Source organism: Anastrepha obliqua, chromosome 3 (genome assembly GCF_027943255.1).
Source record: "Anastrepha obliqua isolate idAnaObli1 chromosome 3, idAnaObli1_1.0, whole genome shotgun sequence".
In the NCBI taxonomy this organism is placed as follows: domain Eukaryota; kingdom Metazoa; phylum Arthropoda; class Insecta; order Diptera; family Tephritidae; genus Anastrepha; species Anastrepha obliqua.
In genome coordinates, this window is record NC_072894.1 from 109,633,705 (window position 1) to 109,656,776 (window position 23,072).

The 23,072-nt window shown below is 36.0% G+C and overlaps 1 protein-coding gene across 1 annotated transcript; it reads left to right on the plus strand.

Annotated features, from left to right (window-relative positions):
* The first annotated feature begins 369 nt into the window (after positions 1 to 369).
* Positions 370 to 1,745, plus strand: LOC129242152 (SPRY domain-containing SOCS box protein 3-like). Its single transcript, XM_054878716.1, has 3 exons — positions 370 to 386; positions 457 to 640; positions 1,191 to 1,745. The coding sequence occupies exons 1-3, from the start codon at positions 370 to 372 to the stop codon at positions 1,743 to 1,745; spliced, it is 756 nt and encodes a 251-aa protein (XP_054734691.1).
* The last annotated feature ends 21,327 nt before the right edge of the window (positions 1,746 to 23,072 follow it).

A 23,072-nucleotide genomic window follows, 5' to 3' on the forward strand; every position in this document is an offset into this window, starting at 1 on the left:
ATGTAACTTATTACTCACTCCATGCTTGAACAAAAACGCTCTATTACAAACCAACTCCGGCAAATTGCTTGTGAAATTTTCCACTCATTCATAGGTACATAAATATGTATGCATAGGCTCACTCATTGCGTGCATGCATGTTCACGTGTACGGGGATATGCTTCTTGGCCAATCCTTGTTAACCATTCATCATTCTCGCTTACAAACGTAAACAACATATACCGGACATTCCAGAACTATAAAAATGTACGGTCGTCACCCAAGCATAATAGATTTAGCACCGCTACCAATGACACCTTTTTGTAGTTGTTTTTTTACACGAAGTCTAGTGATCTGCACCTTCCAAGGATTATTACCTACTTTAATAAGATGTCGTTGTGGCGAACGTACAGAGAAAAGGGAAAAGAGAAGAAGTAGAATCATTAAGGAGTTTGAAAATATATTTTGTGAACCCAGTGGTGTAGAATGGGGTTGGGCACGGGAAGGAATTAGTGGGTTAAGAGTTTCTGGCAATGATGTTATCTTTCGTTACCACTATAATTCGGGCACGGTAGTCGTGCGCAGTGAACGTGAACTGGAAGTTGGTATGGTGCATTTTTGGGAAATGCGCATCCTAACGCCACTGGAGGGTTCCGATGTGGTGAGTATTAGTGTTGTGAAACATTTGATATAACTATAGTATTTACAATAAAAACAAAACAAAAAAAGCTTCAAATCAAAAATTCAAACATTGTGGAATATTAAAAAACAATTCAACAAATAAGCATCACAAATTTGTGTAATTTACCAAACAAATTCGCACTTTTATTTTGTTATTAACTAATTTACGCCTCACTCAATCGATTTCAATGCCAACCGGCACCCTAAAAATAACCCAATTCTCTTAGAGCTATAATCATTTGTGCCGCTGTTTTGCACTATCTCATCTGGTTTGTAACAAATTAAGTAGAAGTGTTGAATGTGCGAAGTGCCTTGTATGGAGAAATGGCGCGTACCACGTTTCAAGTACTGTTTGTTTTACTTTTCCTAGCTGCAATACATTTTTATAACCCTATTTGTACGTTCTTCGCAAGTACATAGCATGTTTTTAAATAATTTATTGTACATATTTACTTTCTTATCACTTTGTCATGCAACCAATCAATCCTTAGGCTTTTATAATTTACTTACTTTTTCTGCTTTACTTTCAGATATTCGGTATTGGCACCGACAAAATTAACCTCAATCAATTCCCGCGCGGGCACGTTTCACCGCTTGGTCTTAATGCCGAATCGTGGGGCCTATCATTCTATGGCGGAAAACAACATAATGGCCTACGAGCAGCCTATAGCCCGATGTTCTCTCAGGGTTGTGTTGTGGGCATTTGTTTGGATAGGTCTCGCGGCACTTTGGAGTTTTACCTAAATCGTCGTTCACTTGGTGTGGCTTATAGGAATATTCCATGTGATCCACAAGTGAAACTCTACGCAATGGTAAGCTCCACGTCCGCTAGATCAGCTATTCGTCTAATGAACTCTACGTCACAAAAGGATTGCCTGCAATTACGCACTGTCCAAGCGCTTTCAAAGCGGCCGAAAGATCTGAAGCTGCTACGTAAGATACCCGGTTATAAAATTTTATTAAGAACATATTGGTTCCTCCTAATGCCACCAGCGTACAAGCCTATCGAATTGCAACTAATCTATAATACGTGGCTGGCTAATTTAAGGAATATAATTAATGGATTGTACGATTGGACCTACTAATTCCAATCATCGATAGAAATTTGGCTAACGCTTAATTAGATCACATTTTAGTTAAGCTAATTTTTACTAAATTTAACAAAATTTCATATTTAACTATATTTTCGAATATACTAGAAAAAGCAAACATTTAAATCAGTATAAAAAAAGTGTCACCTTTAAATGAATGTTAAAAATTTATTTTCAACTTTACATAGGTAAATGATAAGGAATCGAAAGAAATTGTTTTCACTATGATTTTCGTTTATTCTTCAATTCACCTTATTTCAAACTGTGCTATAAAGAGGATTGTCTACATTATTTTTATTTGCAGCGAATTAAATAAAAACAGCAGCTATTTATTTTTATGAACTTTATTTTTTATACTGCAATATCCGAGAACAGCTCTGTAGTAGCAGGTATTTTAATAATCAATTGAAAGGTGGTGTAAATTAAAAAATAAAGAAAATTATATACGTACATACTACCTATATAAAAGCACAAACGTTAAATAATTTTTTATATACAGCTGCAGTCAAATTATGCAATACATAGTTGCCTACCCAGAGGAAACTCACAACCAGCGTGCAGAAAAATTCGCTGGTGATAACTGCTGGAGTAAAATTTCTTTTTTTGCTTAATCCATTTCTTTATTGCGATTTGTTTTCCAAACATTAAGCAATATTTTTACTTAAAACTATTTAATTTGTTTAAGAGCAAAAACATTTATGGAATACACCCAGTGGCGTGCAATCATTTACTAATTTTATGATAAGTAACAATTTAAAAATAAATAAATAAATAATTGACGCGTTCACTTCTGTTAGGTGTTTGGCCGAGCGCCTCCTCCCATTTTGTGGCTTGTTATTGTTCCATAAATTAAGAGACCTACAGATTTAAGCCGATCCCGAACGGCAGATATTTTTATCAGGAGCTTTTTCATGGCAGAAATGCACTCGGAGGTTTGCCATTGGCAGTCGAAGGGCGACCGAAGAAAGAAAGAAAAGAAAAAACATTTTCTTATTATTTTTCTGTTTCATGTTGATTCGACCCTATGTTCTGCAAATTCCGCAGCCACCCATTTGGCTACAGTGGCCGCTATTTAATTTAGACTAATTTTTTATGATATGAAGTCTTTTTTAGACTTTCTCTTAACTCTGGTACTCTTTACTCCCGTAACCTGGATTTGCGATTATTTCTGTGATAATAAAAAATTCTGATTTTTTTTGTTCAAATGCTTCGTAAATGCTGTTTATGAGTCTACGGACTTGTTCAATGGTATTGTGTTTTTTCTGAAACCTAATTGGTGATTTAGGATTATATTTCATTTTTCAATTATAGGCCTCATTCTTTTGAGGGAAAAGAGATTTCATTGATTTAGTAGAAAGGCAATAGGCAAGAGGCTGCTGGGTCGATATTATTCGACTTGTTCACCGCTTTTTTCTTGGTTTGAGAATCATTTTTACTCGAGCTACTTTCCACTGAAGTCCTTTGACAATCATTTTTACTTGAGCTACTTTTCATTGAAGTGCACGCAAGCGAACAAACTGCCTTCGTTTTCGTTGGCAAACGAACGATCATACAAAAGCAGTCGCCTGGCGCTAAAGTGCTGGCGTGATGAAAAAATTTTTAGTAGCTTTACCAATATCAGACCGTTAGGCGGCTCTCAGCAAATTCGACATAATCAGCCGATGGGTTGGCGCAGCTGTGTCGTTTAATTAATGAAGAGATGTGTTAGAGATCTACGAAAAAACACAACAACACAATGTAACTTCGTACAATAACTGATTGCACAGTGTGTGAAATTATCGCGCAGAATTCGAGAGACGAACACCCCGTAACGTGACAGCCGTAGTTCCTCTCACAATTTTGTTTTTCACCATAATTATTGGCCAAACCTGGAAAATATTAGGTTGGGGAATAAGTTCGTAGCGTTTTTACCGAAGACTTTTTTTTAAACAAAAAGCAATAATTATTATTATAATAAAGATAATTATAATTATATCAATAAGTTAATCAATTAAGCATTCGCCGTTGCTGTTTACAACTTCTCCCCACCTCTCGACCAAACCTGGAAAATATTAGGTTGGGGAATAAGTTCGTAGCGTTTTTACCGAAGACTTTTTTTTAAATAAAAAGCAATAATTATTATATAATAATTATAATTATAATTATAAGTATATCAATAAGTTAATCAATTAAGCATTCGCCGTTGCTGTTTACAACCTCTCCCCACCTCTCGACCAATTTGTTGATGCCGTTCCCCAAAAATCGTCTGGTCTGGTGCCAAAGAAGTTTTTGAGCCAGGTTTTAAAGGGCCTCTTTGTTATTATCGAAGGTAACGTGTTTCATATGGTTTGGCAGGGGGAATGCGGCAGATGCTGGAGGACCTTCCATTCGAGCTCTTGGAGTGCGGCTTTGACGACTTGTGCAACATAGAACTTGGCGTTGTCGTGAAGGAGTCCGCTTTTCAAACAATGGTATGCGTTTGCTTTGCCAATATAAAACTATGCAAAATACCAAATCTGTTTTGCTACCTGCTTACTTATACTCGAATTTTAGGTATTCAAGCGAATTCAGTACTATCGTATTTTTGCAGTTTTCAAACTTTGGACATCATAGTTAAGCGTAGCTAATACCCAGGTTCTATAGACATATGTATGTAAATATGTAGTTATAACTAACTAATTCTTTTATCTGGAAAGCGAAACAAAGGGAAACTCGAAGGCTAAATTTAGCAGGGTTGAGCATTTTCACAATACTACTAAACTGCAATATCAGTTACGAGTTCGTTACATTTTGTTCTACCTTGAAGTAGAGGTACTAAACTAGAGAAATGATCAGATGTAGTTACTTATGATACTCACAGTGAACCTTTTCATTTGCAGGATTTTGCATATCCATATACACACATACACGCATAAGCTTCCAAACAGATGCTTGCATGTAGTGCCAGTGTGTTTTAGAAAAGGCGGGTTAGGTGTGAGTACACGTCGTATGGATGTCTGTATACCTGTATATGTAATGTGGAGTATACACGCTGCAACCGTTGTATCAACATGAGCGTATTGGATAAATGGTTGCGCAACCGATTTCCATGTTGGTCCAACGTTTGCATGAAAATGAAAATGTGTTAATTTTTGGTGGGCGGGTTAGTGATTGGAAAATGAGTTGGAACGTGTATACCTTAATTAAAAAAAATCTAATTGAAAAAAATATTAAATAAAAATAATATATTTTTTTAGTAAAACAACAAATAATAAATAAAATAACAATTTTTCTGTTTAGTTATTTACACAGAAAATAAATTTATAAAAAAAAATTAAACACATTTTTTTATTTAAAAAAAATTTGTAATAAGAAAAATTAAAATTAAAATATTTCTTTAATAAAATAACAAATAATTCATAAAATAAACAATTTTCTTTTTAGTTCTTTACACAGAAAATAAATGTATAAATTTATAAATTAATAAAAACAAATAAAAATAAAACTTTGTCTTCAATAAAATAACAAATAGTAAAAAACAAACAATTTTCTTTATAGTTATTTACACAGAAAATAAATTTATAAAAAATTTAGACACATGTTTTTATTACAAAAAATTTTTTTTTAAGAAAAACTAAAAAAATTAAAAATTTTTCTTGAATAGAATTACAAATAATAAATAAAATAAACTTTTTTCCTTTTAATTATTTACACAGAAAATTAATTTATAAGAAAATTAAACACATTTTTTAATTTCCAAAATTGTTTTTTAATAAGAATAATTAAAAAACAAACAAAAAAAATTTTGTATTAAAAAAAAAATATATAAAAAAAAACAATTTTAAAAAATAATAAATACGAAAAAACAAAATTTACATTTCAATAAAATTACAGAACTTAAGCAATTAAATGACACAGAAACTAATTTAATAAAATTTTAAAAATGTTTTTTATTATTAAAATTTTTTTTAATTTAAAATAAAAATATTCGAAAAAAATTAAAAAAAAACGAAGATAATTAAAAATAATAATTTTTTTAATTAATTAAATTTAATAATTTTTTTCAATAAAATAACAAATAATAAATAAAATAAATGTTTTTAGTTATTTACACAGAAAATACTTTAATAAAAACTTTAAAAATGTTTTTTTATCATTAAAATTATATTTTTTAATTTCTAAATAAAAAAAAATTTAAAAAATTAAAAAAAAAATAATAATTAGTTATATGTTTTTTTTTTATTTTTAAGTTTTTTTATTAGTTACAATTTTTTAATTAATTAAATTTAACACGTTCCAACTCATTGTACAACCGCTAATCCGCCCACCAAAAATTGAAACATTTTCGATTTCATGCAACCATTGGACCAACATCGAAATCGGTTGTACAACCGTTTATCCAATATGCCCATGTTGATACAGCGGTTGGAGCGTGTATACTCTACATTACGAAAACAGGTATACGACGTGTGCCCACACATAACCTGCCTTTTCTAAAACACACTGGCACTGCATGCAAGCATCTGATGGAGACCTATGCGTGTGTGTGTATATGGATATGCAAATCCTGCAAATAAAAGGGTTGACTGTGAGTATCATAAGTAACTACATTTGATAATTTCTCTAGTTTATTACCTCCACTTTTGAGGTTCGCTTTCCAGATAAAAAAAAAATTAGATAGTCGCAGGTAGCGTATTTAATTTGTAGCACTAAAATATGAGAAACATATTTTGAACATTGAAAACGTCGATCGCTCATAAATAAGAAAAGCGATGCAGGTAGTCCATTTGAACTGAACGACTTGTGGCGAAAAATTGTCAAGAGCAAATGTTTTTCTTTGGGTTTGTTTTAGCTGAATTTGGTTGATGAGGATGCATATATATGTGCATACATAAGTGTAATTTAGCAAGTCACTATTTTACAAATAGCCGTGCCAAGATATATATACCTATATACATATATATTAATACCAGTTGCTTCACGCTAAGGCTTGGCGAAAAGAAGAGGCCTGTAACAACTAAGCGTTGGTCTTACTATGAATTTGCTAAGCCTGAATACAATTTGTTTGTGTATAAGGGGTACCGGTGGTCTAGAATTTTCAAATAATCGATTTTTTTCCTTTATTGATTTTTTGAAAGCATAGGCTTTTATGAGTATACTGTCAAATTTTTGCAAGGATATTCACAGTATTTTCGATTCTACAGACGTTTTAGCAGGTAGAGTCAGATTCGTCACGCGGCCACTCTCAAAACTTTCAACTCAATTATCTCAAAACTACCTTTTTCGACCTGGTGTTGTCAAAAAACAAAAAAATCTATTCAACCGAATCATCTGAAAATTTAATATGTTTTTCACAACATCAATGGCTATCGCCCATACTAGAATCATATTATTAATTCATTTACTTCGTATATTTTTTTATTAAAAAACTGAAAAAAACCGAATTTTAGAGTGCCAAACTCAAAATTACACCATCTTGTAATTTTTTTCTTTTTCATTCTAGTACGTGACATACAGTGCCGGTGAAAATAATAGCACCAAAACAAGCAGCTCACTTTATTTCACAGTAAAACTTGTCTAAAAGGAATTTGGTTTGCAGCTACTTTTCTCTTGTCTTACTGACAGTCTCTCTGCTTTGGGTGAGCAAAAAGCAGAACTAAAATGGTAACGGTTCTTCTCAAAAGAAGCAAAATTGAAAGGGGAAAGCAAAACAGCGCGATAAAAGTAATAGCACCAAGCACATGTTTTTGTCGAAAAAAGCATTTGTGCAAAATTATTATTGGGAAACACACGTTTTTGTTAGAAAAGGTGATTTTTTAAAAGACAAAATAGATAAAACATCTATTTTTCAATTATCGGTTTTTCAGCTGCTTAAACAAAATGATTAGTAATGCCAAGAAATTTGTCCGAAAAAGTAGAGTATCGTGGACGAAGACTCTTGTAGTCCGAGAAAAACTCCGCTTTTGACCATTAAATACGCAACTAAACGCATGAAATTTGCTAAGCAGCACTCCAATTGGCCAGGGGAAAAAGGAGAAACGTATTGTGGACAGATGAGAGCAAAATCGTGTTGTATGGAGGGACTGGTTCTCGCAGTTACGTTGAAAAATATAGACCAAAATACACGAAAAAAACCGTTAAACCAGGGGGTTCCAGCATTATTATATGGGCGTGCTTTTCCTACGATGAAATAGGTCCGATTCATTGGATTAGAACGATCATGGATCAGCACGTCTACGTGGATATCTTGCAAGATGTAATGTTACTATATGCAGAGGATGCAATGCCGTTAAAATGGGTCTTGGGGGGCAATGACCACAAGTACACGAGCAAAAAGTCTAAAAAATGGTTTGGGGACAACACCATCAACGTCATGGAATGGCCCCCACAGTCTCCAGATCTCAACCCAATTGAGAATTTGTGGACTACAGTTAAAAAGGGAGTTCACAGTTGCAATCTAGCTAGTAATGGTTGGGATGGTTGGTTGGATGGTTGTAAAGGAAAGTTGGGAGAGAATTCCGATACTAGATGCCAGGATTTAGTGGATTCTATGTCAAGGCGCCGTGTGGCAGTAATTTCCAATAAAGGATACTCAACAAAGTATTAAGACACTAGTTAATTAGCATAGTTATGGATAAGAAGTTCTTTTGTTTTACATTTTAAGTAAATTTTTTGTTTTCGTTATGGGATTGAAATATCGCTATATTTTTGTTACCGCCTTATTTTGACTGAAATAACATGTTAAGTCAATATATCTTGCATTATGGGGTCTCTTCTTATTAAAATTATGTTAATTTAATTTTTAATAATTAATTAAGTAAAATTATTTATGTTCAAAAAATTGAGTTCTTTTCAAACTTTTTAAAGTTTGAATTTCGTGATGCTATTATTTTCACCGCAGCTGTAGCTACAGTCATACTGGTTAATAATATTTTTTTTGGTTTTTTGAAGTATAGAAGAGCTGAAATGGACAACACCGGGTCCAATTTTTTGGGATAGTCATCTTCAGCGTCATTTCTAAAATAAAAAAAAAATGGTTTTTCATTTTTATAAAGGGTGGTTAAGTTTTTTGAATAAAACACAATTTTTTTAAGAAATTATTGTCATTTCTCTTTATTATGATAATATTGGTATGGCTTACGCTAAGGCATAATTGAGGTTCTATGCCGTTCATCCTTTAGCTATTGAATTGTTGCTGGCTTATCGACGTACACCTTTTCTTTCAAATAACCCCAAAGAAAGAAGTCCAACAGTATCTATTCCCATGATTTTGGCGGCCAATTGACATCGCCGCGACGTGAGATTAATCGGCCATCAAATTTTTCGTGCAAAAGAGCGATTGTTTCGTTCTCATAATACGCCTGAATAACTTTAACGCGTTGCTCGATTATGTATCTTTCCATGGTTCAAATTGAGTTAGTCTGAAATTGAAAAATGTCAAACGAAATGCGGAAAAAAAGCTTGACGTTTAGGTGTGGTTCACATTCAACATTGGCCCTTGAAACTCAACCACCATTTATTAAAAAGCTTAAAAAAAATTTAAATATCGTTGTTAATTTTTTTTACTGTAAAGAGTATTTTCTCTAAATTTTCGAGTTCTAGACCAACGGGACCCCATAATGGACCTTTCTCGCTTGTAGTATATTACCATACATACATACGATGTGTCTACAAAATGGATGCAAATTTGATTTATTTATTCACAAATTTATTTGACAAATTTTCCCCATCCCTTTCTAGACAAATTTACATTTTTCATTTGCCCACATTAATCACAGAAGACGTGTTGTTTCATTATTGGATTTTTATACCACTTTCCTTTATTTAGCAATCGGAAATATTTATTTCGGCAGATATGCAACAACACATATGTGTGTGTGTAGGATGTCACTGGCACTTGGTGGCAAAAGTTGGCAGTGTAAATTTTGTTAGTGACACCGCAAAATCCATTTATCATTACGCTGTCATTTTTTGACAACTCAGCCGGGAAAAGTGCCGAAAGTCAGTGGAAGCGCTGAAAGTAGCAGTGTATGATTGCACGCACTCATACATACATATAAGCATGAGTGGGTGCGTGGGAGCGCGGTAGTTAGTTTTTGAATTATAAATGTGTAGGTACATATGTATGGTATGTATGTGTAAGATCGTCGAAGGAAACACCTGGGGATAAGTTACGGTGCGTTGGAGTCAAAATTACAAGCACAATTACATTTGTAATTACAATTATATTTTCAATTACAAACAGCAAATAGTCCTACAAGTAAAATAACAATTGCAATTAAAAATTCAAAAACAATTACAATAACAATAACTTTTATATTTACAATTAATACAATTAAAACTACATTACAGATTACATGTGGGGTAGGGTTGAAAATGCCTTTTCCACAGCGTTGTGTGGTGTGGTCACTAAAACAATCCCTCAGCTGAGGAGACTCCCTTCCTGTATCTACTTTCTACATTGCTTCGGGAAGGTACAGACCGACGTTCATGAAATGGAGCAGTTCTATTCAACCTCGCCAGGGTTTACCATGCTTGTAGTCAGCTTCATGCTATAGGCCCGTCTTTTTATGTCTTCGTCTGAGAGCCTTCGATTTATTGTACTGCGTCGAGATCTATCTTTTTTCTCCGTAATACGCCTTCAACGTATCTTTTAGCATTCCAGTTATTCTCGCGTTCAAAAATCTTGCCGATCACATTGAGCTGCGCGATGTCGGTAATCTGCTCCCTCAGAGCATCTCTCTCCACGAACTATCTGTAGCAATTAAAGAACGTGTGTTCAGCGTCATCCTTCGGTACTTCACCTGGAGTTACTTGCCTTACTCGTGCAGTATAGGTATTTGCGGAAGTATCCATGTCCCGAGAGGAACTGAATCATGAAATAGCCCTCTTCCCCTTGGCACCCGCCTACTTATTGTTGGAATCAGCTTCACCGCCACCTGCCACTCCATTCAATGTCCCATCGGCTTTGTCACCGCCTCATGGCTTGCCATCTCCGTTCCACGGCAATAGTGGTCGTATGTTTTTTCTAGAATATCACGCATCCACTCGTTTCCGAGCCATGAGGTCGATAGGTATTTTCCCGCTGATCGCAATAGTGTGGTAAGCTGAAGCAACTCTGAGCGCCGCTGTTCGTTGTACAGCCTAGAATGCTTTCTGCTTGGTTTTACAATTTAGCGAATCTCCCCATATTTCACTGCCGTACAGGAGTATTACGTTTGTGGTGGCCACCACAACCTTCTTTTGTTCTGGGTTGGTCCACCAATCTTTGCCATCTATCACTGAGGGTTAGGTAGCAGCCGGTTCCATACTGTGGAAATGCAACTTTACTGCCACTTGGTAGCCAGAGTGCGGCCGTTTCTGTTTCGTCCTCCAACTATGTAGGTTCCTTTAGTGAACCATCCGTACTGCTCGCTGATCATGGCTGCATCTAGCTCTCTCTCGACAGTTATCTGTTCGAGCAGAGCGTGTGCTCTGCGACTTCGGTGCATGTTTTCCTGGAGTACTCTCATCATTTCTTAACTAGAGGGATCTCCTTGAACCTGGCAGGCGATCGGTATGGTCACGTTTCGCATCTACGCAAAGGACGCAATTGGGGCTGTTTTGCAGTCTTTTATTTTGTGCCCTGGTTTCCCACATCTGATACACGCATCTCGCCTATCAAAGCCAGTGCATTTTGATTGTGTGTACCCTATCCCAGGGCAGCGATAACATCTCTTAATTTGTTCACACGCTTGCTACTTGGCTCGGATCCAGCCGGTTTTTATATTGCCGATCTCGATGAGCTTCGCGGCACCCTCTGCAGACAGCGTGAGGAAAGCACGTACTTATTTTCGAGTGCGGTGCCATGATCCTTGTCTTTATCTGCTCCTCTTGGTCGGTGAGCAGCTTTAAAACTTCAGTTTCCACCTCCGCATTGGCCATCAAGGAGTCGAGTATCAACTGTTGGCCGAGAGGCAGTGTTTCTACGGGGACTCAAGAGCACCCATCCTTCTTCTGCTGCCTTCCCTGAGCGTCTACAGTTCAGCGTTACATCCAGCAGGTCAGGCATTTTAGATACTCCAACTTTGACTTCGTTGCTGATGTTCTTTTGAAGTCTGAACGCATGCTGCATCGAACTTATCACCAACTTGCATTGAGAGATCGCATCTTCCTCCATAATCCTCATATTTTCTATCAGCTCCAGCCGAGAAGACATTTCAATTGCGTCGATTGGTGCGCCCTCTTTTGTGGCAACCGTTCTGCCGCTACAAGAGTGGTGGTTGGTGTATACTGCGTTGGCTGCAGTCCTCCTTACTCTGAATGCTAATGTTACTATGTCCGTTGACGTTTATGGGACTATAAGCCTTGACATTTTTGAACACAGTACGGGCAGGTCCACTGCCAGCTGAATTTAGAGTGGATGCGTTCTTTACCGGCGGGGATCTTAGCAGTAGGCTACTCATTCTAAAGGCTGCTCCTGGATCCACGTTGTCATTTCGAGCATCTCTGTTTCCTTCTTTAAATTTTTACTCGGATGTTTGTTTTTGGTTTTTGTTACTCATATTCAACTCTTTAGCGTCCCGACTTCAGGCCGCTACCCTCACACGAAAGTGCAGTTTCCCTAAGTGTCCCCATGGTTATCCATGCAAGCAGGGGCGCCATGCGAGGGTTGACTCTCTGCTCCATTGGCAATAGAGTTGAGAACCAGGACAGGAACTAGTCAGGTTTTTTCAACTGAGCCTGTGCCAACAACTTAATGATGATGTGTAAGGAATGTACCCGAATGCTTGCCAGAGTCTTAACGGGACGCAGACGATTATAGCATTAGCCTATCAGCCATTTCGGTGAGGTGTCACCCTCCTGTACTGAGGTGATAGAATACTACTTTCACCAATCCATAGACTATTTAATCTGTAATATTTCCAGGATCTTACTGGCATCGATTCTGATTAGCTTTCCGAAATCAACGTTTTTCTTTTTACAATCTTCTTCCCGCCACTTTGCCCAGAAAATATCTTTATTAACTTCAATTCTACTTCTAGTCTGCAGGAATTATTGCTAATGGACTGGAATACATATAATCCGGGAGCCAGGGGTCGTTTGACGTATTTTCCCTCTACGGCGCAGCCGACTATTTTTTTTATTCCACTAAATGTCAACAATACACAAAAAAATGTCAGCCGGTATTAAATGAGTTGGTAGAAATTTTTTTTCGACACGTTTCGTACTCGTACGCTCTCACAATCACACCCACCGCGGGTGCGCCACTTTCGTTATTCATGAAAGCTAAATCACAAGTCTAGTCAAGAGTTTAACGATATAAAAACGCAGTCCAAAATCGACTAATAAACAAATACAACAATTCCAATTATAATTTCAATCTCAACTGCAACTTTCATGTGACTAAATTTACTTAGCACAAATTCTAAAAATAACAATCACCCTGTTGTTACATTTAGTCAAGTCACGCACCTTTCTACTATCGCACTTTCTAGATGTCGCGCCTATCGCATTATTATATCGGTTTTGAAATCTGCTGGTAAGTAACAAATTCATGGACAATGGGACAATGTACAGTACGAAACCAAAATTTGCTCAGATAACAGTTCTCATTAGTCCGTGACACATTCGCATACAATTCAACTGACACCGTTATGGTTAAGGGCTTCCGGTGGTGTAGAATTTGAAAAAATCGATTTTTTTTAATATATATTTCGAAAGTATAGGATTTTAGGAACATACTGTAAAATTTTTGGAAGGATATTCCCAGTATTTTCGATTCTTTCCCGTTTTAGCAGGTAGAGTCAGATTCGTCACGCGGCGACATCAATGGAAAATATCCACTCTCAAAACTTTAAACTCAATTATTTCAAAACTGCTCTTTTCGGCCTGGTGTTGTCAAAAAAAAAAAAAAAAACTATTCAACCGAATCGTCTGAAATTTTAATAAGTTGTTCACAACATCAATGGCTATCGCCCGTACTAGAATTATTTATTATTAAATAATTATTATTTCAATTATTTCGTATTTTTTTGATTAAAAAACTGGAAAAACCCCCATTTACTTCAAAACCGCGCCATTTTGTCAATTTCTTTTTTTTTATTCTAGTAGCGGGACATAGCTACAGTCATACTGATTAATAATTTTTTTTTGGTTTTTGTGTTTCAGATATATAGAAGAGCGAAAATGGATCCATTTTTCGGGAGCTTCAATTTCATTGCTTTTTTGTTTATTTATTTTTGTATGTAAAAGAAGTCAAATAAAAAGCCTAAAAAATGTAAATATCGTTTTTCATATTTTTTATTGTAAAAAAAATTCTGAAAAAAACCGTAAATTTTCGAGCTCTAGACCACCGGGACCGCTTAAGTTTGAAAGGCAAAACATTGTAAACATGAATGATGGAAAATATCGCTGGTACAATCATGAAGAAGTACTGATGGGTAATCTCTAAGTTTCAATTAAATTTAAGATAAGTCTAATCTTGACGAACAGGACTTTAGCAATACGAGCGGAATGAGTGGGTAAATAGACAAATTTGGTCTCACAATTTTGCTTCAGATAACCAAATATCGTATTCTATTATCCCCGTAATCTAATCTTTCTTACAAATCTTCCCTATTTTGCCTCTCTTATTAGCTCTCTCCCGTTCCCAATTTATGACTTGACAATGTGGCGCTCTTTTTTGACATTTTTTAAATATTTTACAATTTATTTAACCCTTAACGGCCGAAAGGCTCCGCTACGTGGTCATAGTACTTATGCGATATGTGTAAGCTAAAAGCAGAGAAGAAAGCAACAATATTTCCAATAAAGGTCTCAGTCAGGATGATGACGATTGGGTGCATGTTACAGAAAACGACCCCAACACAACTAAAATACGAGTACATCTCGCTACATTTCCTAAGATACCAGGCGCCCAAATTCCCCAAGCGGTAACAGAACCACTACATTTTTTGCAGTTATTTTTTACCGATGAGCTAATAAACAATATAATAAAGGAAACAAATGAGTATGCAAATAATAAAATAAGTGCGAATGTATTATCTAGAAGATCTCTGTAGATTATGTAGGCAAAGAAGAATTTCTTGCTTTCATAGTAACCATTTTGAACATTGGTAGTATGTCATTATGCAATATAAAGGGTGGTTAAATTTCAAGGGCCGATGTTGAATGTGAACCACACCTAAACTTCAACGACACCGTTGGACTTCTTTCTATGGGGTTATTTGAAAGAAAAGGTGTACGTCGATAAGCCAGCAACAATTCAAGAGCTCAAGGATGAGATAATTCGGCACATTAACGGCATAGAACCTCAATTATGCCTCAGCGTCATCGAAAATTTGGACCATCGGATGGAGGTCTGCCGCCGAGGCCACATAACTATTGGTCCACTACTGAAGCAAGTCATATTCCATTTTATGCAAATGCCTCTACAAGTGATCGCTTCAGTCAAATTTGTTCTATGCTTCACTTAAAACAAACACCAACCGCTGCCAAATCTTTGAGAACACGCTTACAGAAAGTAAGCCTGTATCTAGAATATTCAGATGACAAATTTTCCACTTATTTTATACCAAATCAGCAAATCAGTGTCGACGAATCTGTCGTAAAATTTAAAGGCAAAATAAGTTCGATTACTTTTAATCCGAACAAGCCCACTAAATGGTGTAACAGGCTTTATGTGCTTGCTGAGGCACTTACCGGATATAGGTATCTTTAGTATCCTTCCATATTATGGAAGTCGAACTTCAGAGGAATTAACCAATCCGACTTTACCTGCAACTGCGAGAATACCATAGCAATATACAAAAAGTTAATGGATAAAATCCCCACTGACCAAGGTTTTCATATGTATACTAACAGGTACTACGCACGTGTACCATTGGCAGAAAAATTGAAGAAATGAGAAAAAAGAAGAAATGTTATCTAATCGATGAAATAAAGTGTAATAGGAAGGGTATACCCTGCAGTGATAAAAAAGTCCAAATTTACCATATCTAGGAAATGAGTTTTTTTTCGTAAAAATTATTTGTTACTTATTGAACATCAAAACGCTTGATAAGGTTCAAAGACTAGCATCTGTTCTGATAACCGGGGCCATGTCAATCACACCATCGAAAGCATTATATGCGACACTACACTTCCTTCCGGTAGATCTGCAGGCAATATATAACGCACGCAGCGCAGCAATAAGGCTGAACCCTCTAAATAAGTGGTCAAACACAGATTATGGTTACGGTAAAATCCTGGCTGGCACTTTGGGGCTTCCCGGACTGGTGGACTATGCACTCCCGCCTATACTTGCCGTTACATCGTTTACGACCCTCCTGCCCTCAAGGGAAGAGTGGGAACGGGACGATGTGAGACAGGGCGAGTCCATCCATGAATACACAGATGGCTCAAAGCTCGATTGCAGGGTGGGCGGTGGTGTACATATATTCCGAGCATCTGGGGATCTTCAGTTTTCGGCTCCCCGACTACTTGGTGTCTTTCAGGCGGAACTGATGGCAATAATAAAAGCCACGACACTGATATAGTGTGATGCGATATCCGGAAATGATATCTACATTTTCACTGACAACCAAGCGGCGATAAAATCCCTCACAAAACAGTCGACAACCTCCAAGGAAGCCATGAAATGCCGCACATCTCTTAACGAGATGGCTGAGTCATTTCACCTAAAGGTAACATGGGTTACTGTCCATCGCGACATTGAGGGCAACTGTGACAGACTCTCAATGCTAAACGCACAGAATCTCTGCTAAGCCAAAATACACACAGTCTTAGCAAACTGATTTCAGTCATAACGGGGCACGCCCAAAGGACGGGCAGAAATTGTCTAGATGAGGACGAGGAAGAGACAATCTCGCACCTACTGTGCCACTGTCCTGCGCTATCCAAACGCAGGTTTACTATTCTGGGTGAACAATTTTTTGATGAGCTGGGAGATCTCAGTTCTACAGAAATCAGAGATATTTTAAAATTTTTGAAAAGCACACACTGGTTTTAGGAGAGATAAGGGCAAGCTCCCCGCGCGGCATCGCAATGAGCTATGAGCCTGAGTGTGTCCCACAGGACAACCGCTTCAACCTAACCTAACCTGACCTACTTAATGTCTGGAAAGATAAAATACAAGTTACTGTGCTCAGCACTTGTTACGAGAATAAATCGCTGTGGTAATGCTCAGACTGTTCAAAAATCCATCATAGTTTTAAATTATACCAAAAATATGGGTGGTGTCGATCGAGCAGATGCGGCTTCTTATCCGTGTATGAGGAAAAGTATTAAATGGTGGCGTAAACTTTTCTTTTGGCGATTGGAAGTATCCGTAGTAAATGCATACATTCTGTAAAAAGATAAAAGTACAAAGAACTGAGAAGCCCGTGACTCATCTACAGTTTGTTAAAAAGTTAATTATTCAACTAGGAAGAGTGTTCCGAAGAACAGTTCAACTCTAAGGGAAATGTACTACCTCTGAGACTGAAAATCGACTTGATGAGAAATTGCATATTCCTCGGTTTCGACGTAACAAAGACTGTCGAGTATGTTCCGATAGAAAGATTAAAGGTGGCCGTAAACGAACAACCACATATTGTTCAAAATCTCCCGCAAATCCATCACTAGACATTGGCAAAATATCATACTTTTAAAAATTATAAAAATTAATTTCATGTATAAAATTATAAATCAAGTAAATATATTGAATTCATATCTAAATAAATCAGTTTAAATGTTTAGTTTAAGTTTTCATCCTTATAAACGTTTTAGATTCAATGTGAAAGTTGAGCTGGCATAACTAGGCCAAATGTAAGCGAAAATTCTGACAAAAAACACACACACACGAACACACCACAGGTTGCAGCCATTTATTGAAAATTGCCTCATTGCAAATACGTTTTGAAACTGCTGAATTAAGTAATCTGCTGCAAAGACCGACATTTGTGATTAAAGCTCCAAATGAAATAAATATATAACCATACAAATTTCACTTGCTAATAATTTTTTCTTATCTCTACTATTTAAAAAAAAAAAAATTAATAAAAACAAAAAATTGATTACGTATTTAATTTTTCAATTATTTTTACAATAAAATTTTTTGCAGCTAATTAATAAATTACGCATCACTAATACGTCTAATGACATTGTGACCCCATCTGGTGTTTCGCGTGGCACCATACGAAACGTGGCTAATAAGTATACAAGGTGGTCCAACAAATTTTAATAACTTATGGTTTTTTAGTAGTAGTAGTATTTATAGCAAATAAAAGTAAAATATACAAAATTTGAAATTTACTTATTGTAATATTAAGAAAAAACAAAATATTTACAATAATTTAACGACAATGGCATGAGCCGTCTGTCAATTTATTTTTCGTTCAAAACAATTATTCGGCTTACGGTTTTTGAAATCAGTTAAACTCTTTTATTAAGTAATCTCTGTATCTAAAGGCATATCTAACAAAACGCAAAATTTATCCCAATGATCATTTTCCCCATTGAGAATCTCAATCAGTTGTGAATCATTTAAGGTAAATTTTCCGAAAACGACTTTTCTATATTCTCTTATCATTGGGCAGCGCGCCAGGAAATGCGCTATGTTTTCAAGTTCGCCTAAATTACACATTGAACAAGTTCTATTTTTTATGTCAAATCTGTTGTTATTTAAAATTATCATGCCACTTCTAGCCGTCATTATCCACATGCTGGATCCTATATCATATTTGTTTAAATAAACCAGATCTTTTGACCAATCTAATCTAATTCAACTTCTTCAAACCACCCAAAACCCCGCACCTGTGCTGCGTATGATTGTCTTGAACGACAAACTGCAAGAAAAAGTTGCCATTTAGTTTGAATTGAAATTTCTTTCTTTTTTAAAAAGACAAGTCCGCGAAGCTTTAATAGCATTTTTTACTGCATCTGTTCTGTTTTCAATATGTTTTTTTGAAGTGAAAACTTCTTTAGAATCGTTGGGAGTGATTTGAGACTCGATGAAACGAAAAAGCGACACTAAAAAGAGCGAAGCGTTATATGTTGATATACGTATATGTGTGTGGCTGCGTACTGCTGAGCCACGCTAGTATAGTGAGTATTGTAGTATGTATACTACACTGCCTATTACTTGCTTTGGTGTTTAGTTCAAGCGTCATACGTATGTATGTTTGTATGTATGCTAGTACGTATGTGTGCGCGCCTGCGTATTACGGAGCCACGGTGAGCGAGAAGGCATTATGTATACCTATACTACACTACCTAATACTTGCTTAGACCAAGCGTCCTACGAATGTTTGTATGTATGTTAGTACGTCTGTGTAATATACGCGTTACGACGCTCATAATAGCAACCGCGTGTGCTGTATTGCCTCCGTATTTTTATATTCGTAAATATTTTCATTTTAAAATATTTTTAAATATTTACCGCAGTTATGCCGAAAAATAATGCAGAAAAGTGTCGTGAATATCGACAGAAAAAAAAAACAATAAGAAAATAAAACTAAAAAAAATAAAATATGAACTTTATAGCAATATTATAATGAACCTACAATTATCCCGCTCCTAATGCTGCTTTCGTCTCATTCTCTCTCAGTTTGTTTTACGGAAGGTTTCACTTCTATCGCGTCTAACCGTTAGACTGGTATTTTTTTTTTTAATTCATCTGAGGTGTTATTTCCACTCCTAAGTAAGTATATCGAGACACAGTCTGTATTTCTTCCTTACTATAATACCACTTCTCCTCTTAACTAAGTTTCCCACCTTTTCTGTACACCATTATTTGTGACCTTGAGCGGTTTACTTCAAGATTCCACAGGTTGCAGTAGCTTTCAAGGTTATTAATAATCTCTTGTAGTTTTTCTGGGTGATCCGCTAACAAAATGATATCATCCGCATACATTAGAAGTCTGATAATTTTCCCTTCTATGTTTAATCCTCCTTCTAAGCTTTCATGTAAGTCGTTTCTTGATGTTCTATCAAACGCTGCTGACCAAATACGCGTAACCTATCTTCTTTTCTTCGAATTTAAAATGGACAATAGCGGTTAAATTGAATATATTGTCCACAGTGGAGTAATTATTTCTGAAGCCGGCTTGATACTCGTTTAAAATACTGTTCCTTTCAGTCCAAGAGGTTATTCTTTCGTTAATTATGGTTTATTATGATATAATAATGTTAGTTTGAATGCTCCTTAGTTCTTAGCAGCTCGACATGACGGCAATTTAAATGGCTTTTTAGCTAATGCTGAGCAAGCGGTTCTAACCCGATGTGTCCCGCTAAGTAAAATCAACTTCCAATGAAAAGCAAAACATATGAGACTTTAGAAGACTCTCACGGAAAACATTTTTAGGGCATGTCACGACTTTTCATCATCGTCTGTTAGATTGATACTTGTGACAGATAGGTACGTAGTTGCTAGAATGCCGTCTGATACCATAATCACTACCTGCTAAAAATTTAAGAACTTAAAGGAAGAAAAACCATCTTGTTGCTGACGTAGTGGTGGAGAGAAACGTTGGAGAACTACCTTAGGCTATCCCCGAAAGGCACACTAAGAAACCCAGCCGCCAGACCTAGTCATTTGCAAAGAAAGTGTTCAACAGTCTCTTTCTCAGCAATATCCCCACAGCTTCTGCAATGGGGGTTGTACGGAAGTCCAAACTTCTCCGTATTAGTTTCAAACACTCAGTTACTGGTGAACACCGCAATCTCTAGACAGGAGTTCGGCAGCTTACTGAGCGCTCTCTGAGTAGACAAGGCGCTAGACAAGAACTTAGTAAATGGTAAAGTAAGTTTTGCAATTTAGATTTTATTTAGAATAGATTATATACTAAACAATATTCGAATCAGCTCATATACAGCTACTATCTTGTTGATTGCCTTGGTAAGATTAAGTTATTAAGTAGTATTGGGACGGGTTTTGAATTCATGATGTTCAAGAATATACAGAAAATTTTAACCCTACAGTAGTCGCGCCCCTGAAACTGACGTAATTGGTCGCGCGGTCTACATATGTAATCCATTTTAAAATTAAAAATACAAGAGATAAATATTTAATTCTTCCATTGCTTTTGATTTAAGTATTCTTGTTATTGTTTAATTTATTAATATTAATCAAAAATAACATAAATAAACTTTCTGTTCTTATATAAAATAAATAAAAACCAAAACTTCATGTTTTAACAAAAAATTAAGATACTTCAGAAAAGTATAAAATATATATAAAATAACCAGAAGATAATTGAGATGTTTTAATTGTTTTCGAAACATGACGAATATACAGTCTTGGAGTGATCAGGACAAATGAATTTATTGCAAGCGTTACACATTTTACGGGTGCTTTTATTACGGGCCCTTCCACAATCGAAGCAACGACCGACGTAGTTATTGTGCGTTGGACCTTGATGAGTTGCAACTTGTGGAAGATCCAAGAAGTCTTTTATTTTAAATGTCAGTGTTCTAGGTAGCGTGGTAAGTGTTAATCTTTGGTGAGCCAGTGGTTTCATCCAAGACAAGGCTAAGTCTATGAGAAAATCCCGCCTTTTGACAGATTCATAGAACTTTACTGTTTGCAGTGTAAATGCATAATGCGTTGAGAGCACTGAGGTTTACAAGATTATAGAACTTAGTCAGCGGCCACCTTCTCGAATTCCTAGATACGTCATAAAGAGAACACATCTTGTCAACCAGATCAACGCCATTTTTAGTGCGATTATAGTATGTTATTATTTCCGGCTTTCGTTGATCTCCGGTGTCAGAATCAATCGCTGCATTGTAGACATGGCTATTACCACTTTGTTGGCTTTTGGTACATAAGAAACCAGAGTATATGGACAGTGAAATCCAAATTTTGAGGAGCATATTGGATTGCTTCTAGCTATTCTAAATTCCCGGGGAACTTCTTTTTTATCTTTTCGAACGGTAGCAACCATTGTAATTCCATTATCAAATCATTGCTTTGCTATTTCCAGAGAGGAAAACCAATTGTCCATAGTAATATTGATATGTATATTCAAAATTGGTTGCACCATTCTCATCACGATATCAAATCTCTCGTTGCTTAACCGAAATGGACCTTCGGGTTGTTGGCCGGCGTAAATTTCTAAGTTATAGGTGTATGGGTAATAAACATCTACAAGTGCAAAAACTTTCAGTCCATACTTAGCAGGTTTATTTGGAATATACTGCCGAAAAGAACAACGCCCTCTGAAGGCCAAAGTCATTTCAGCAGAGTAGCATAATATACATATGTAAATATTATCAGAAAAGTTCCACAAAATTGTAAAATGAAAAAGTATGCCAAAAGTCCACTTTTATTTACAAAGTATAACTAGCTATTAGCATAAAACCTAATTTAAAATACTTACGTAATGGGTCGCGCGGCATACATACGTAGACCATGAATTTCACGAACCTCTAGCGACACTACTGCATGCGACAATTAACAGCGGAACACTGAGAGTGACTCTCTATTTGTTAGTTACAAGTAGCAAAAATCTCCGATGAAATCGATGCATGATTTTCAAGAAATTTAAAATTTAATAATGGTGGATTACATATGTAGACCGCGCGACTACTGCAGGGTTAATTATAACCAAAAAAACTGATCTGATGATCTGATATAATATTGCAAAAGAATTACATTTCCGGCGTGATCCTGAGTAATATCTGCTAGTAAATAAAAATCTTCGTACTCGATTAAAAATATTCATATATTACAAGAGTGTATTTGTCCCACCTTGTATAGTAGTGAATGTACAACTCATTCATCACTTCCAACATGACTTATCAGCGTGACGCCGACCATGATTAGATTAAGAGTATACTAAAAAAATCTGGATTTGATTTCTTTTATGCTGTGTAGTTCTCAGCGAATAGTGACATTTCTCACAATCTTTATACAGCTTCAAGGTGATTCCCAGTTCATTAAAGAAAGTACGCAGTTATTCTAATAGACATAGATGTATTTATGTACCAGCATTTATGGCAGTGCATGAGTGACGGCAGATAATATTTACGATGAGCAACGCGAACTGAAGTCAAGAAAAAAGTAATAAAAAATTGGTGGCACATAATTGGTACTTAACATAGATGTGGATTATTATTATTATTAAAATGCGGCTGTATTAGTCAAAAATCAATTTAAAATCTCTTTCAAATATGTGAAATGAAATTCGATTTTGCCCAAATAGAGGTACACCATCAGGAGGTGTGCTCTTCCCTCTACTGTGGACTCTGATAGTAAACAGGATCTTACTTAAAATGGGAAATGGAGGACCAAAGTGAACTGGGTATGCGGATGACCTGGCCATCATCATCTCAGGAAGATGTCTAAACACAATGAGTCAAGTTATTGAAAGGGCGCTTAAGGAAATCAGCAAGTGGGCA

What these genes read in the sequence shown, in the direction of transcription:
- LOC129242152 (XM_054878716.1), top strand. An exon ending in CACTGGAGGGTTCCGATGTG is followed by an intron (nt 641 to 1,190) that starts GTGAGTATTAGT and finishes CTTTACTTTCAG; the next exon opens with ATATTCGGTATTGGCACCGA.